The 15,232-nt window shown below is 35.2% G+C and overlaps 7 protein-coding genes and 3 pseudogenes across 10 annotated transcripts, besides 2 other annotated features; all 10 read right to left on the reverse strand.

The window, feature by feature from the left end:
• Window positions 1-14,689: part of a mobile genetic element that runs on past the window's edge.
• Window positions 491-781, reverse strand: TVAGG3_0280360 (uncharacterized protein; the record flags this gene model as incomplete). Its single annotated transcript, XM_051228836.1, has 1 exon — window positions 491-781. One exon carries the CDS (start codon window positions 779-781, stop codon window positions 491-493), a length of 291 nt encoding a protein of 96 aa, XP_051098566.1.
• Window positions 2,583-3,497, reverse strand: TVAGG3_0280370 (organellar and viral DNA polymerase type B; the record flags this gene model as incomplete). The annotated part of the gene is made up of 1 exon (XM_001296623.1): window positions 2,583-3,497. The coding sequence occupies one exon, from the start codon at window positions 3,495-3,497 to the stop codon at window positions 2,583-2,585; it is 915 nt and encodes a 304-aa protein (XP_001296624.1).
• On the reverse strand, window positions 3,948-4,613 carry TVAGG3_0280380 (uncharacterized protein; the record flags this gene model as incomplete). The annotated part of the gene is made up of 1 exon (XM_001296624.1): window positions 3,948-4,613. One exon carries the CDS (start codon window positions 4,611-4,613, stop codon window positions 3,948-3,950), a length of 666 nt encoding a protein of 221 aa, XP_001296625.1.
• TVAGG3_0280390 lies at window positions 4,943-5,592 on the reverse strand (annotated as a pseudogene). Its single transcript has one exon. A coding segment is annotated over exon 1 (650 nt).
• On the reverse strand, window positions 5,907-6,725 carry TVAGG3_0280400 (DNA/RNA polymerases family; the record flags this gene model as incomplete). Its single annotated transcript, XM_051228837.1, has 1 exon — window positions 5,907-6,725. A coding segment is annotated over one exon (819 nt), but the record flags the coding sequence as incomplete, so codon positions are not given.
• On the reverse strand, window positions 7,160-8,012 carry TVAGG3_0280410 (uncharacterized protein; the record flags this gene model as incomplete). Its single annotated transcript, XM_051228838.1, has 1 exon — window positions 7,160-8,012. A coding segment is annotated over one exon (853 nt), but the record flags the coding sequence as incomplete, so codon positions are not given.
• On the reverse strand, window positions 8,054-8,490 carry TVAGG3_0280420 (annotated as a pseudogene). The gene has a single exon. A coding segment is annotated over exon 1 (437 nt).
• On the reverse strand, window positions 9,297-9,449 carry TVAGG3_0280430 (uncharacterized protein; the record flags this gene model as incomplete). The annotated part of the gene is made up of 1 exon (XM_051228839.1): window positions 9,297-9,449. One exon carries the CDS (start codon window positions 9,447-9,449, stop codon window positions 9,297-9,299), a length of 153 nt encoding a protein of 50 aa, XP_051098569.1.
• On the reverse strand, window positions 9,469-9,870 carry TVAGG3_0280440 (uncharacterized protein; the record flags this gene model as incomplete). The annotated part of the gene is made up of 1 exon (XM_051228840.1): window positions 9,469-9,870. The coding sequence occupies one exon, from the start codon at window positions 9,868-9,870 to the stop codon at window positions 9,469-9,471; it is 402 nt and encodes a 133-aa protein (XP_051098570.1).
• On the reverse strand, window positions 10,842-11,573 carry TVAGG3_0280450 (annotated as a pseudogene). Its single transcript has one exon. A coding segment is annotated over exon 1 (732 nt).
• Window positions 14,589-14,689: a terminal%2Cinverted (terminal inverted repeat of Maverick-3 transposon ID:TVAGG3_0280280).
• Window positions 14,690-15,232: the final 543 nt, after the last annotated feature.

Consider the following 15,232-nt stretch of genomic DNA (forward strand, 5'->3'; position numbering starts at 1 on the left):
GGTACGTCGGACATTCGTTTGTGTCCTGTCGGATGGAAGAACTTTTCCAGTTGGAAGGAAGACTCGGAATGTCGGAAGGAAGAACTTTTCCTGTTGGAAGGAAAAACTTTTCCAGTTGTCGGGAAAATTTTTTCCAGTTGGAAGGAAAATTTTTTCCAGTTGGAAGGAAAAACTTTTTCTGTCGTTCGACCAAAAAGTTCTCAATTTTCGAAAATTTGAATGGTTTACGGACGGACAACAGGAAATTTTTTTCCTGTCTGAAGGAAAATTTTTTCCAGTTGTCGGGAAATTTTTTTCCAGTTGGAAGGAAGGACTTGGAATGTCGGAAGGAAGAACTTGGAATGTCGGAAGGAAGGACTCGGAATGTCGGAAGGAAGAACTTGGAATGTCGGAAGGAAGAACTTGGAATGTCGGAAGGATTTGACAAGACAATTTACCATCTAGAGCTACCTGAGCCATCTGAAGTCAAGACCAAAAATAAATGGTTCATTTACTCTGCTTGTTTGAAGTTGTCAAAATACTCTGTTATTTTTTCCTTTAACAATGGCAAATCTTCTTTGAAGGTAAGAATTGTACAACCTTTAATATCATAGTGTGTTTGAGGTAAAGTATCTTGAACTATTTGTTTCACATCTTCATTTGGGGTCATTGAAATCGGTAAGTTTTCGCGATAGAACCAATTTCTGTCAGATTTGTAAATCTTAGCAAGGTCGTAAAAGCTTTTGTTGTTTCTTCTGACTAAATGCAACATAACCATATCTTTATCTTCTTCATTTTCCATCTCTTCAGTATAAATCATATACTTATAGTTCTTTTCCTTTCCTTTTGGTACCGAACGTGGTATTCTTTTCTGAATGTTTTTTGTCTTTTGCTTCAATGACTTCATCTTTTGCTTGAAGTTTCTTTTCCATCTCTTCACGTTCTTGTCTATGAATTTCATCTAACATCATGAAAATATAACAAGCATAGCGAGGTGACGCCCACATTGCAACAGCATTTACAAGAAGTCTATGTACATACCAACCTCTCAAACCAGGAGCCAAATTCTTGCGATTTTCGTACGGAATCTCTACCCTCGGTTTTCCGAGGTAGCAAAACATATGAGGAAATTCTTCTAAAAGTTCTTTTGTCTGTTGGTTTTCAAACCAATGGTATGCTTGCTTTGTAGAACGAAGAGTATTCAAAATACTTTGCATTTGGTACATGTCATCTTTGACCGAACGAATGAGACGGAGTTGTTTGTTAAACTGAACCCACTCATATTCTTCATTTATAGCTTCATGAACGATAGCAGTTGTTGTGTTCTCTGTTGTTGACATATCTGTCTTTATATTCCGGATAAAAAAATAAAAAAAAATAAAATTAGCGTTATTTTCTATCTTGTATAAAAGACCAAAAATAAACGCTTTACATGTATTTTTCAGCAACTTCGTCAAATAATTTTATAGCTTTATCTATCTCATCTACTTCAAACGTTTCTTTACCTTTTATGGGAGCACCATACATTTTCTCAAACTTTTCGAGTAGTTCTGTTTCTGCAGCTCTCATATCATTAGCAAACACAACCTTAACTCTATTGACTGTACTGTCATATCTTTGAGTTATATTATATGTTCTTCCTATCTTATATCTTTTTGTATTGAAGTCCTTCGGTTTCTGAACGATGTAAAGTAAGCCTTCACTGCAACGTTCCGTATCGAATGAACCATATGTTATGAAGTTATATCCAACAACTGGGTCTAACCATAACAAAACTATTGGTATAAGACTTTTGTCGATGAGATATGCTGTAGTTCCATAGAATCTTACCGATATCATCAGCTCAGGATTTCTTGTCAAAATTTTCTGAGTAGAAGCAATTCTAACCCAGTCGTGTGGTTTCTTTCCAGATGGAGATATAATGTCTGACAAAGAATATTTGTTGTATTTCTTTGAGTATCTTACGTTTAAATCACCTATTCTAACCAATTTGGTGTCATTGTCTATCTTTTTAACTGTTTCAAACTCAGTGTTTGTCATATATGTTCTTACATACAAAATAAAAAAAATATTTTATAAAAAACTAACTTTATTTTTTCTATCTTAAGGAAATTCACTGTTTTCATAGAGTTTTGGCGACTGGGGTTTCTTACCTACTCGTTGTTCTTCACTGTTTTCGTACGGAATCTCTACCCTCGGTTTTTCGAGGGTAGCAATCTTATGCCATTTTACTCAGATTTTTGTGCTGAATTCAGCAAAAATATATTTTAGGGTAGAAGGTTAGATCTAACCTGTTTTCTAACCTGTTTTCTACCCTCTTGAATTTGTCATGATTTCATCGTAAATGTTTTGTCATGATTTCATCGTAAATGTTTTGTCAAGACTTCTTCGTATATGTTTTGTCATGATTTCATCGTATATGTTTTGTCATGATTTCATCGTATATGTTTTGTCATGATTTCATCGTATATGTTTTGTCAAGACTTCTTCGTATATGTTTTGTCAAGACTTCTTCGTAATGAGCGTAAATGACCAAAAAATATATTTTAGGGTAGATGGTTAGATCTAACCTCTTTTCTAACCTCTTTTCTACCCCAGTTATTTTATAAGCGTTTTACATGGTAAACATTGTGAATTCGTGAAATTCTAAACAATTTTGTGGCTTCGATTTCTTCACGAAGGATATCGAATGTTTTCACAATGCCGAAAGTTTCTTTATATTTCTTCTTGACATCTGAAAGAAGGAAATCGTCAGCTGTTGGATAGTTTTTGTTTAGAAATGTCAACATGTCCATTTTATCTTCTGCTGGTTTCTCTGCCTCCCTCTTTAAGTCAGCATAGTCGTTTCGCATACGTTCTATCTCTTTGACGGAGTAGTTATATTTCCTCATTGCTGCTTTACATTTAGAACATTGTGGGTTCATTTTTGCGTTATATTCTGAAACCTTACCTGCTAGTATGACTAAGGCGTCAATTGCTCTCTTTAACTCAAAAGTTGCGGGTTTTATCTGTTCATTCCATATCTTACCTCTTCTATCTTTATCTCTTATCTGCCATACACATTCAGCAACTAACGAAACAAAGTTGTCGTAGGTCTTAAACTCCCCAGATTTGTATATGTCAGAGATGTTCTTATATACCATATCGCAATCTTTGTCCATGACTTTGTGGTTGCAATGAAATCCAAGAAACTCATAGTTAACCTTTCGTATGAACTTCTTTATTTCTACTGAGTCAGTTGCTTTGACTTCTATTTCATCGAATTCTGGAATAGTAAGCTTTTGTTGTTGGATTTCAGGCAATTTGGGTAAATGGTCAATAATATCCTGCATTTCATAAAGATATTCTTCATCTGTTTCATCTTTTGCAGTGCAATCTAAATCTCCTTGGAGAAGTTCTTGCTTTATCTTCTGGATTTCTGTTTCGAAAGTATATGAAGAAGGAATGAAGCTTTTCATCTCTACTAACATTGAAGTTGGGTTCATGACTAACGAGTTTGGTGCTGTTGTTGCTAACATGTTCTTACAATAAAAATAAAAAATATTTTTTTAAAAAAACTAACTTTATTTTTTATTTCGGGAAAATTCATGAAAATTCAAGAGGGTAGAAAACAGGTTAGAAAACAGGTTAGATCTAACCTTCTACCCTAAATTATATTTTTGCTGAATTCATGAGTTTTGGTTGAAAGAATACGGTGGAGCCAAAAGTGGCTCGACCTCAAAACAAGCATTTTCTGTATAAAATTCATGAAAATTCAAGAGGGTAGAAAAGAGGTTAGAAAACAGGTTAGATCTAACCTTCTACCCTAAAATATATTTTTGCCGAATTCTGTATAAAACTCATGACAAATTCAAGAGTTTTGTGTGTTTTCTACGATGGTAGAAATGAGGGTAGAAATGAGGTTAGAAAAGAGGTTAGATCTAACCATCTACCCTAAAATATATTTTTGTCGAAAAAAAATGGTTCATTTACTCACAATATTTTTGTACAAAACGACCCCAAACTTTTAACTTCTTTTCTGCAGCTTCTAATGAAATTTTAGCGAGTTCATATTCTCTAAATTCTCTCTTTAAATCTTCTTGTTCCCATTGGTCTAGTTCGTATGGAGAATCTCTATAACCAGAACATATCTCACGTTCATGTTCTATTTGTTTTTCATGCATTTTTCTAACTTCTTCTTCAAACAAAGGTTTTGCATTCTCTACTGTATCTTCAAGTTCTTCTTCATCTAATTTCTCATGAACTTTCTTGTCTATGGAGTCCAGAATATCTTTGACATAAAATGCATACTTTACAGAGCACCATTCAGCAACAAAATGAACGAGGTCAGCATGTATGTAAATACCTTTGAATTCATTCATAACGCCCTTAGTAAGCTCATAAAATGCTTGTTTTGAGGTTGAGCCACTTTTGGCTCGACCGTATTCTTTCAACCAAAACTCAAGAATTTCCTGCATTTTAGCACTATTGAGAAATCTGTTTAAATGGTTTAACCTTCCCGCTTCTCTTGCCATCTTTGTTGCATTTATATAACCATCCTTGTCTCTACGTAAGACTTCAATACCGTTGTAAGTGCCTTTTGTGAATGTTTCGCCATTAGATTTGTTCGTGAACGTTTTTGCTTCGACTGACATTTTCTGTTCTTACAATAAAAATAAAAAATATTTTTGAGTGGCTTAACCGTCGGACATTCGTTTGTGGCTTAACCGTCGGACATCCGTTTGTGGCTTAACCGTCGGACATCCGTTTGTGGCTCGACCTCAAAACAAGCATTTTGTGAAGAATATACCAACCCGCGGAATTCCGCGGGTTGCTTTTTTTATACAAAATTCAAGAGTTTTGTGTGTTTTCTACGATGTTGTCAAAATGTCATGTTGTCACACTTTTTAAAAGAAGTTAAAATGACCGAGGCACATAGGCACATAGGCACACCTAAAAAAACATCTACCCTAAAATATATTTTTCAATACTTTTTCAGCACTTTTCCGTAGTTGTATATGAAAGACAATTCGAGATAAAAGTCATAGTACAATGGTATAATATGCTGCACACTGTTTGTTGTGAACCAGACTTGAAAGTCAGAGAAACTGTTACTAGGTGGTTCGTAGAATTTAGAAGCAAAGTCATAAAAGTCCTTACCGATACAAAGAAAACTGTTGTTGCTTGAACTGAAACTTGCATGACACATAACATTTTGAGGGTCGAACACGTTTCTATAAACTGTCAAATCTGTTGGTGGCGTATAAATTTAAACGGACCGTCAGGTGGTAATGGTTCGTTCTGGTTTAGTAACCGAAGAAATTGTGCCCAAGAACGTTTGTCTACTTCCCAAAATAAAAACTGTGTATCTCTTGGAGGGTTATTTTCAATCCTTTGAAATGAAACTGTGGAGTTCATCTTGTCATATTCTAGCTTCAGATAGTATGTTCCATTTAGTAAAGAATCGTATTTTTCTTGAAATTCCCAGTAGTATTTGTTTATTTGAGTTTGAAAGTCATTTAGAGTCTTCTCAAGGTTTTCGTCTGAACGAATTGTAAAGATTCTCATTTCATCAAATTTGTCTATTAGACCATCAGAACCTCTATACTGACCATGAAAATATACTGCAAACATAAACGCGTTAGTTCTATTTGAAAACAAAACTCTTCTAAATCCTATTGCCTTTGCATCTGAAGGACTTTGAAGCCAACGAATTGGATAGTCAAACCTGTAAGTACGGGATGAAATTTCTTCATCTGATATAGTCCTACCGGCATTTGTGAAGATATAGTCTAACGGTTTTGTATCTGCTACTTTTGTTCTTTGTTTTTCAACCTGAAACATTTAATATATGTAAAAATATACTGTTTTAAAAAATGTTTTACTTCATGCAATGTTTTACTTCATGCAACGTTTTACTTCATGCAATGTTTAACTATTTCACCATCTTCTTTAACAGCCCAGTACTTTCGCTTGGAGAGGACATGAACTTCGGTGAAAATTTTGTCCAATTTGAATTGACCCATCTTCTCACCGACCATACCCATTTCAATGAGTTTGTTATAGCCTTCTTCGTTCGTCATGAGTGCGTCGATGTTCTCATAGTAAACCTTGACTTTGGATTTGACTTCGGAGAAGAATTTGTTGTACTCGTCAAGGACTGCTTTTGCGAACTGAGGGTAAGACCAATGTTCGACAATAGGTTTTAATGTGGTTACTAAGCCACTTTCACCTTCGGTAAATTCGTATTTCAAAACAAAAGGAGAAAACCTTTCAACAAAGTTGTCGACCTTCTCATAATGTTTACTCTTCATCTCTTGAGGTTTTTTAATGGAATACCCCCATGTCGAATTCATAAGCAATTTTAATGTCATTGCAAGTTTGGGGTTTGAAGCTTTCCTAATATCATACAGTTGTTGTATGACTTTTCCAACTGTATAGTTCCTTCCTGGGAACTCACCATCTTCGTTTGGAATTCCAGTCGGGATATATTGGACGAACCTCATGTATGCGGCGTTAAGGTCGACATAGTATATTTTTTCATCTGAGTCGAACTTATCGCATCCAATCGGACCAGTTTTTGGAAATTCAAGCGAGTCTCTTATCTTCTGAGAAACTTCTCCTGTTATCTCATAAACATCGTCGAAGCAACCTGTTTCATATAAAACCTTCTGACCTAACTCTGATGCTCTCCAATACAATTTGACGTCGATTGGATGTCTCAATGGGAGTTTGTTTATAGCATCTTGAAGTTCTTGCAACCTCATTGGAAGTTCTTCTGGTTCAGGTTGGTATCCGAACAATCCAACTCCTTTTGGAACTGTGTACTTCTTTTGTACTAGAACTTTGTCTGGAACAACTTTTGGTCTTGCTAACAGTGAAAAGTTTGTTTCGTCTTTTGGTACAAAACTTTCTGTCAGCTTGTCATCTGGAATCGGTTCCAACAAACCTTTCTCGAAAAGAATGTTAACAGCTCTGACAATGTTGCACTTGCCTTTTCCGAACAATGGGTTTGTAAGACTTTCGTTCAACATGAAGTGGTTGTGGACAAGTACAATCTTCAACCATGGTAAGTCTTTGTCAACAACATAGTCGTCATGTGAAGAACCTTTAGCTGTAGGTATGTTGACTCGGATATTCACATTTGCCAACGGTGCAATCTTTGTCAATTGACCTCTGAGAATGTACCTTGTCTTCACACATGACTCAAGATACTTCATCTTCTCATCTGTAACAAGACCAGAGTTCCTGAGACATGTAAGAATGCAAGGTTCGTTGACAATTTTTTCAATTGAATTGTAAATTCCATACCTTGTCAAGTCAATGTCAGACTTATTTCTGAACGGGAAGTATCCAGCATGTTGTCTGACTGCTTGAGGGTTAGGTTGATACCATTCGAACTTCACGCTTACAATTCCTTCAATTGCATTCAAAATATCTGAGTCGGAGTCAACCATTTGTTCTCTCTTTGTAGTCTTGAAAGCGTCAAGAAGTTGTGCGGCTGTTGTGACATTGCCATGTGCATAGTAAATATGACCATCTAAATCTGTTACGGTTAGTCTGAGATTGTATCCTTTCTTATTTCCGTCTTGTATGGCAGCAAGTACACCCATGAAGCCTTCTTTGTTCTTTCCTTCGTCAAAGTTTACTGTAAAGGTTCGACCAGATGTAATTTGACTTCTAACTTCACGATACTTTTCATATGCATATCTTGTTCTTTCCATGGGAGCATGTGCGTCTTCACCTTTTCCTTTTTTCCTTCTCAAAGGATGCAATTGTTCGTCATGTTTCCAGTAAAATCTGGCAAAGCCGTCGTGTCCTTCAACTTGAGGTTCATTAACATTGAAAGGCATGTCCATAAGCCGTTCTTCTTCTAACCTCTCAAGTCTGTTTGGATAATTTGCGCGTGCTGTTTCTAAGTCCATTTCGTAGGTCAGACCAGCCAGTTTGTCATAGACTTTTATGGGTCTTCCCTTCCTATATTTAAACTTCTTTGAAAGTCTCCAACCATATCTTTCTAACTCTGCTTTTATTCTAGCAGACCTTCTATCCATTCTATACGGGGGCATTTCTATAAAAATAAAAAAATACTGTTTTAAAATGGTATGCCATATAGCTTCTTGAATTTGTTAAGAAGTATTTTAACGTATTTTCCATCTGTATCTCTAGCGTATACATAAGCATAGCCTGCCTTAGTAAAACATTACTTGTAATTTTCTATAGTTTACGCCGGTATAAAAGTAGAAAGAGTCCTGTTCTTCGCTATAGTAGTAAAAACTCAAACGTATGCTCGCCATAGTCTGTAATTTCAATTGTTTCATCTTCTAGTTCGTCGACAAATTCGAATACAATATCTCTAAATTTGCCTCTGTTCTTACTGTTTTCAGAACGAGTAACCCAACGTAAGTTTTCAAGTCTATTGTCGTTTCTTATATGGTTTATATGGTCTACAAAAGGTAAATTGTTAGGATTCGGTATAAAATGAGTTGCAATGACAACATGTTTAAAATAGTTTTTTCCACCCATCCTCATAATAGCATATCCTTTATTTCCCTCCCATCCGCTTAAAACTCTTTTTGTCTTTTTGTTTCTGACTTCAAATGACTCACAACAGTGAATTTCATATTTCTCATCTAACAAACAAGTTTCCCAACGGTCTGTTCCAACAAACCCAGCGTACATTTCAAATAAAATAAAAAAAAATATTTTTTTGAAAAATATACTGTTTTCCTTTTACTTTACATAACCTCCTGCTACCATAAGTCTTTGACGCCAACCCATACCAGCTAATGAAGGTTGACTTGGTTTAGTTTGGAAACTAAACTTTGGTTTTGGTTTATCTTCAGTTTTTGGCTCACCTTCTTCTATCGGTTTTTCGTCACTTTTCGGTTCCTCGGGTTTTACCCCACCTGCAGGAACAGTTGTGTCGTCAACATCTTCATAAATATCATATGCCATCTGTTTTTGTTTTCCTTTCAACTTTTTGTGTTTGTTGTAAAGTTTAGAATATTTTGACTCTAAGTCAATGAGATGTTCTATAATGAACTGTTGGTCAGTGAAGTAAACTTTTCCATCTGTTGTCTCGAAAGCTCCTTCAGACTTCAATATTTTATTTGTGAGAGTCTGTTTCTTTTTTGAGATACTAGCCGTTCCATTTCTATGAAAAGTGACTTTGTAGTTAGGGTTTGTATTTCCAGACCTGGCACTTTCTATTATTGAATTTTTCTCTTCATCTGTAAGTTCTTTGACAGGTTTTGACAATGGTTCTGAACTTTTTGTTTGTGGTGTCAAATCTACCGTTTCAACTTCTTCGGTCATTTTCAAGTCAGTAAAAAATTTTAGTTTGGTTTGTTTTCAACTGGTTGTTGTTGTTTTTTAAGTCGGTCTAAAACTTCCTGAGGTATAGGAAGAACTTGACAAACACGTTGTGTAACTGCTGGAAGCCGACAAATCCATCTTGAGCCCATTTGTCTCAATGCTGTATTGTTCATTTCATCTCAGTAAAAAAATTTACATTCCCCACGTTTGAGGCGGTTGCGGTTGGTTGTTGTTTACCCACTGTTGTGCATGGTTATATCCTCTGTTAAAGAATCTTTCACCTTGGTCCATATAGTGCCCTGCTTGGTTATAGTAGTCATTTGCTTTGTTATAGTAGTTTCCTGCTTGTCTTCCTACATTGTCCATCCATCCTTGAACTTTTCCTCTTGTTTCAGGATTTGGAATAAGATTTGCTGCATCTCGTGCTACATCCCAACCTTTCTGTACAGTTTGTATAATAGGCTGTGCTTTCTCTTTCAGTATACCTAATGTACTCAAAATCTTCCTTCCAATTCCAAATGCACCTCTGGCTAGTGTTCCCACTGCGGGCAAAAATCTGGATGCAACTCCTGCTAATGCGCCAAATAAACCCATTTCTTATGGGTTAAAAAATGACGAATCCAAACAAGGACCCCTATGTTTCTAAGGCAACAAAGAAAGCACTCATGATAAAAATCTTTAGTTCAACACCAAATGCTTGGTTTATGGATATCTTGGAAAACATTCCGAGGTATAGAGAAGATGGACCACCATACTGGCTAATATTTGTCGGTCAAAACACAAGATACTGTGAAGCCATACCATTATGGTCCAAAAATATTTTAGATGTGAAAACTGCTTTGACAATATTCGTTGACAAATACCATCCAACAAAACTGACATCTGACTGTGAAAGTTCTTTCAAATCAGATGATGTAAAAAACTATCTGCGTTCAAAAAATGTAAAACCCAATATTTCATTGTCGACCAAAACCATTCTCTCTTGGTGTCATTGACAGTTGTATAAAAATCTTAAGAGACTTAAAACCAACCACAAGGTGGTGAGGTAGATGAAATGTCATATGACGACAAATACAGACATTTCTCCATGGCAAAGATGAGACAATTTTAAATATTACAATAGCCGTAAACAAAAAGGTTGGGAAACCACTCCCCCGAAGAAATGAAAAAACAACCCTGACTTAGAGAAAGACTATATATTTAATAGTTTAGTCAAAAGAGACAAACAAGAAAGAATGCCAGGCTTCAAAACTTCAGAAAGGCGACAAAGTAAAAATAGAAATACCTAAACGCACCCATATAAAATACTATTGACTATGACAACAATGGGAACTCGGACAGGTACTCACGTTCGTGTTCGTAAAAATAGAAGAAAGTATACAAGAAATATTATGAAGTTTTAGGCAAACATGGCAAAATGTACACACTGCAAGCAGAAGATAAAACTACTATTGTCAGACCTCGTTTCAAACTTGTTAAGGTTCAAGGTGTATACTTTCAAAGGACAGTTCCTAACAAATATAAGAAACTCCTGACGAATATGCTAAAGAAGTTGAAAATGACGACTAAGCAATTCTATACCATGCGTAAACTGTCATGTAAGGTGGCATGTAGTCTTTACTCTGTCCCGTTTTTCTGATATCCTGTAATGCGATGTGTATGGCTTCCTCCTCCCTGATGTCATCCCAGTAACAATTTATAGCAAACTTAACGTCGTCTTTAACATCATATCCTTTACCTTTTGTCATTCCTGTCCAATTCCCAATATCTATGCTTATGCCAACCTGCTTGAGATGTACTTAAATCTATGTAGTGACTGTGTGCAGGTAAATTTTCACCTGAAATCGTTTTTACTTCCGCCTGTTTCCTTTGAAGAGTTTGCACAATACAAAAACCTGTCGACTATTTGAGTCAAGTTCCAAAACCAAGTACTACTTCTGGTCTGGTAGAGTTCATTGACGTGTAAATAGAACCTATAGGATATAGTGTTTGAAGTATTTCTGTCTTTAATGTTTGAAGCTCTGTTTGTCTGCTTTCTTATATAACTTTTCTTCAAGTTCATTTACGTCAGAGATGCTATTCTATGATTTTTTGTGAGTATGTTCCTTCTGTCCATGTGAAAATATACTCTTTTGTTGCATCTACATATCCAGCTACCCATGTCGAGTCTGCTTTCTTCTTTAACTCATCGTTAACATATGTTTTGTCAGCTTTAAGGTCTAAACATCCTGAAACCCACCCTGTATTGGCTTTACCTTCTAAAATCTTTGTTGTCCGTTCATGTACCATTCAACCATTCTCTTTAATTTTTTCATCCTTTTCATTCACATATTCCTTATCTGCCTTCTTCACTAACGCACTAGCCACACGTGCTAACTCATCGTCAACATACTCTTTGTCAGCTTTGTTGTCAATATCTGCTTTCAAAGAAGTTCATCTATAGGTTTCTCGTTTAAGTTCTTTTTGTTGGATTTATACAAACAGTATGGTTCTTACTGTCTTGAAACAGAAACTCGTCTGTCAATGGGTTTATCGTCAGTTTTAAGTTTCCTTCTTTCAATGACTCAGATATCTTAGAATAGTTTTGAAAAGTTTGTTGTGTTCTTATTTAGAGCTTGCACAATGAGTTGTCGGTTGTGTTGTATTTCTCTCATAGACGCTGTTTCTTTCGACATTTTTATTCTAGATAAAATATGCTTTCAATAGAAAAAGAAAATTCAAGAGTTGCTACAACTAAACCATTAGATGAACTTTTTACTAATGTCGGTCAAAAGTTTGAGACAGATACCGTAAAGCATGAAGGCTATCGTTTTGACTACCCATTAAGATGGTTAAGAGACCCATCTGTCTCACAAAAGCTATTGGCTTTCGTAGAATGAAGTTCATTTCAGAAGCCATACATGGTTTCCCATTTACGGTCGGTTTTGAAGTTCGATACTATAACAAAGAAAAACGTATGTATGAGAAATTTGAACAGGGAAAACTTTTACAAGTTAGTTTGCTTGTAAACTTAGAAACAACTCTTCAAGCTTTCAAGAAAAAATAAACGATATCTATCTCGAATATGCAAAACAGTACAACATTGACGAAGGAGAGTACCATCTCGATATTATATATGACAGGAAAAATGCAACTGTTAAATTCAATAGAATAGAAGACCTTGGAAAGACGTTTATATTTCTACAAAATATAACAACTTGGCATGGTATAGATTTTTGAGGATGTTAAATCAGCCTTGCAGAATATCCAGTACACCCGAACTTTTATGAAGTCGAAAACCCTAATGGAACATATGAAAATGTTTTCGACTCAGATGCTATTATAGTTCATGCTTCATTTTCTGGCGCACAAAACTCTTTTTTATGCTTGGCAAATGACTTTTACGAAAAACCTACAAAGCTATATGAACCACCGAGTGGAAGTATTTCAGACTTTCAAGTATGGTTTACTACAGATGGAAGAAAGAGAATAATTCCATTATACCACGCGTTTTACTTAGAACTTAGTTTCATATACAACTACTATCGAACGGTAAAAATATAATTTTAATACGGTTGAGGTGTTGGATTTGGTTGCCAACTTGACTGTGGTGCAGGTTCAGGCTGTTGTATAACAGGAGCTTGTTCTTCTGGTTCAGGGTCTTTAGGTATAATACCAACGAACTGACCTACTCTTTTGCCAATATTTTTGACTCCGTTCCAAATTCCTCTTCCGACGGTTTTTATTCCATTCCATATACCTCTTCCAACATTTCGAAAGAAGTTTCCTATTCTTCCAAAGAAAACCCATTTTACTATATGTAAAAATCTAATGTCCACCTAGTCTCTTACGTTTCCTTCTGAGTTCCATAGCATTCTTTAACTGGAGCTCATACATTCTATTTCTCCTCTGGTAGAAAACATATTCTGGGTCAACTCCTGTGTTCGCGTCATCTGCATAGAGTTGTTTATATCCCACTTCGGGGTTTTATAAAACTCTTTCCATCTCATATTTGCATACCATGGTGGCAAACCTAACGCAGCGTCATTGACATGGCAGTTTGCATTTGTACATCTGTTGGCACTTGACCATAGTTTGCCATTGCATTTGTATTCTAACTTCATCTGAAATATTCTCTGGGTTTGTTGTCCAGGTTGCTGTGCATTCGCTAAGTTCTGTGCGTCCATTTAATATTAGATAAAAATATCTCTTACGAGTACATATGCTGAACATTTGCAGGCATTGGTTCATCTTCATATTCTCTGTACTTTTCTTGCCACGTCAAATAAGTAAATGACACAATGGAAAAAACCTAAAACAAGTAGTCCTATTTCAAACCACATTACTTACTAGTAAAATTTCTTTGTTATGACACTTTCTCCAGTTTATAGGACCTCTCTCATATTCTATCTTATCGTATCTAAACTCATAGTCATGTATGTCCTCTAACCATCTCATGACACTTTCCAAACCACTTTTATCGGATGTAAAGTAAAAGCATGGATGGTTATGTAAAACGTCTAAAGTTTCTAAAGAGTCTCTCAAAGTCCAGTCTACTTGGTATTGAAAATCCCATGTGTTATAGAACGGCGGGTCCACTATAAAGAAAACATTTTCCTTGTCTTTATATTTTTCATACAACTCTGTCCAATGACATCTCACAAACTCTATACCCTCAATATATTTTTCTATGTTCTCTTTGAAAACATTTGTATAGTTAAGATATAAAACTTTTGACATAAGTGTTTCAATGTCATGAACTCTTATAGCACCACTATATAATAGTCTAGCAGATATACTATCCCAGTCAATATACTCTGCCTTTTTCAAAACCTCTCTGACAGTATTTTTCTTATCTAATGGTATACGTTCCATCTTACCTATAGGTATCTTTTCTTTTTAACTCTTTCAATATTTTGTTTGTGTCTGTATATGTTTGAGACGGTTCATATAGTTGTCGAAGTCATTGCATATAATCTTTGAGTCAGGAAATATTGTATGGCACAAATGAGATATATAGAAACTTCCACCGAACAAGTCTACAAATGTTAGACCATTCGGTAGTTTCTTAAGTTCTCTCAATAGAATATCTTTACATCTACTCTTATTTCCAAAGAAGGGTAACGGTGGTTTTGTAAAATTCATTTTATATATATAATAAAAATGTTTTTTCCTGAAAAGTGACAGAAAAGTGACAAAGCATGAAAACATATATAATTTGTGAAAAGCGACACATTATATAATGTTTCGACCCAGAAGAAGGCTTCTTCCCAGAAGCAATGGAGGAAGAAGAAGAGTCCTCCGAATTCACACCAGAAGACTAACAATTTTCCGAATAAAAACTTCATTTATACTAAACATCTTCGGGGCTAGAGGGCACGAAGTGCCTGGAAGCCCCACTACCTTTTTTTTTTTTTTTTTTTTTTTTTTTATTTCATTATGTATGGGTTTAGTGAAAATTTCTTACGATTCTGAAAATTTTTAAATCTTGATTTATTCAAAAACGTAAGAATAAAAACCGTAAAAATCATACATTTTTTACTTCATATGTTAAAAAAAATGATACAAAATCGTTCAATATTGTATGAATTCTTACGTTTACAAAAAAAGTCACAAAACCCTTCAACATATACTACTTTTGAAATTTTGAATCCATCAACTTTAAACATTTTATTCAATTTACACGTTGTCAATTCTTCAAATAATTTTTTATTGTTAGCATAATAGTCATTAAATTCTTCAACAGATGAGAGAGGGTCAAAGTTGCTATTTGTCACTTTTCCACAAGAATATAATGGGGAAAAAGTTATCATATAGTTGACCTCATTCACTGAGGTGAGAGATGCATGTAGTGTAATGGGATAAACAGTGGGATTGCTGCTCTAAGTCCTAGGTTCGAGACATATTGGCTTCATTTTTCTCTTTTTTATTGACGTAAACTATTCAATTTTTGTGTTCTCCATTCAAATTTCAGAAT

Source organism: Trichomonas vaginalis, chromosome V, assembly GCF_026262505.1.
Source record: "Trichomonas vaginalis G3 chromosome V, whole genome shotgun sequence".
NCBI lineage: Eukaryota > Parabasalia > Trichomonadida > Trichomonadidae > Trichomonas > Trichomonas vaginalis.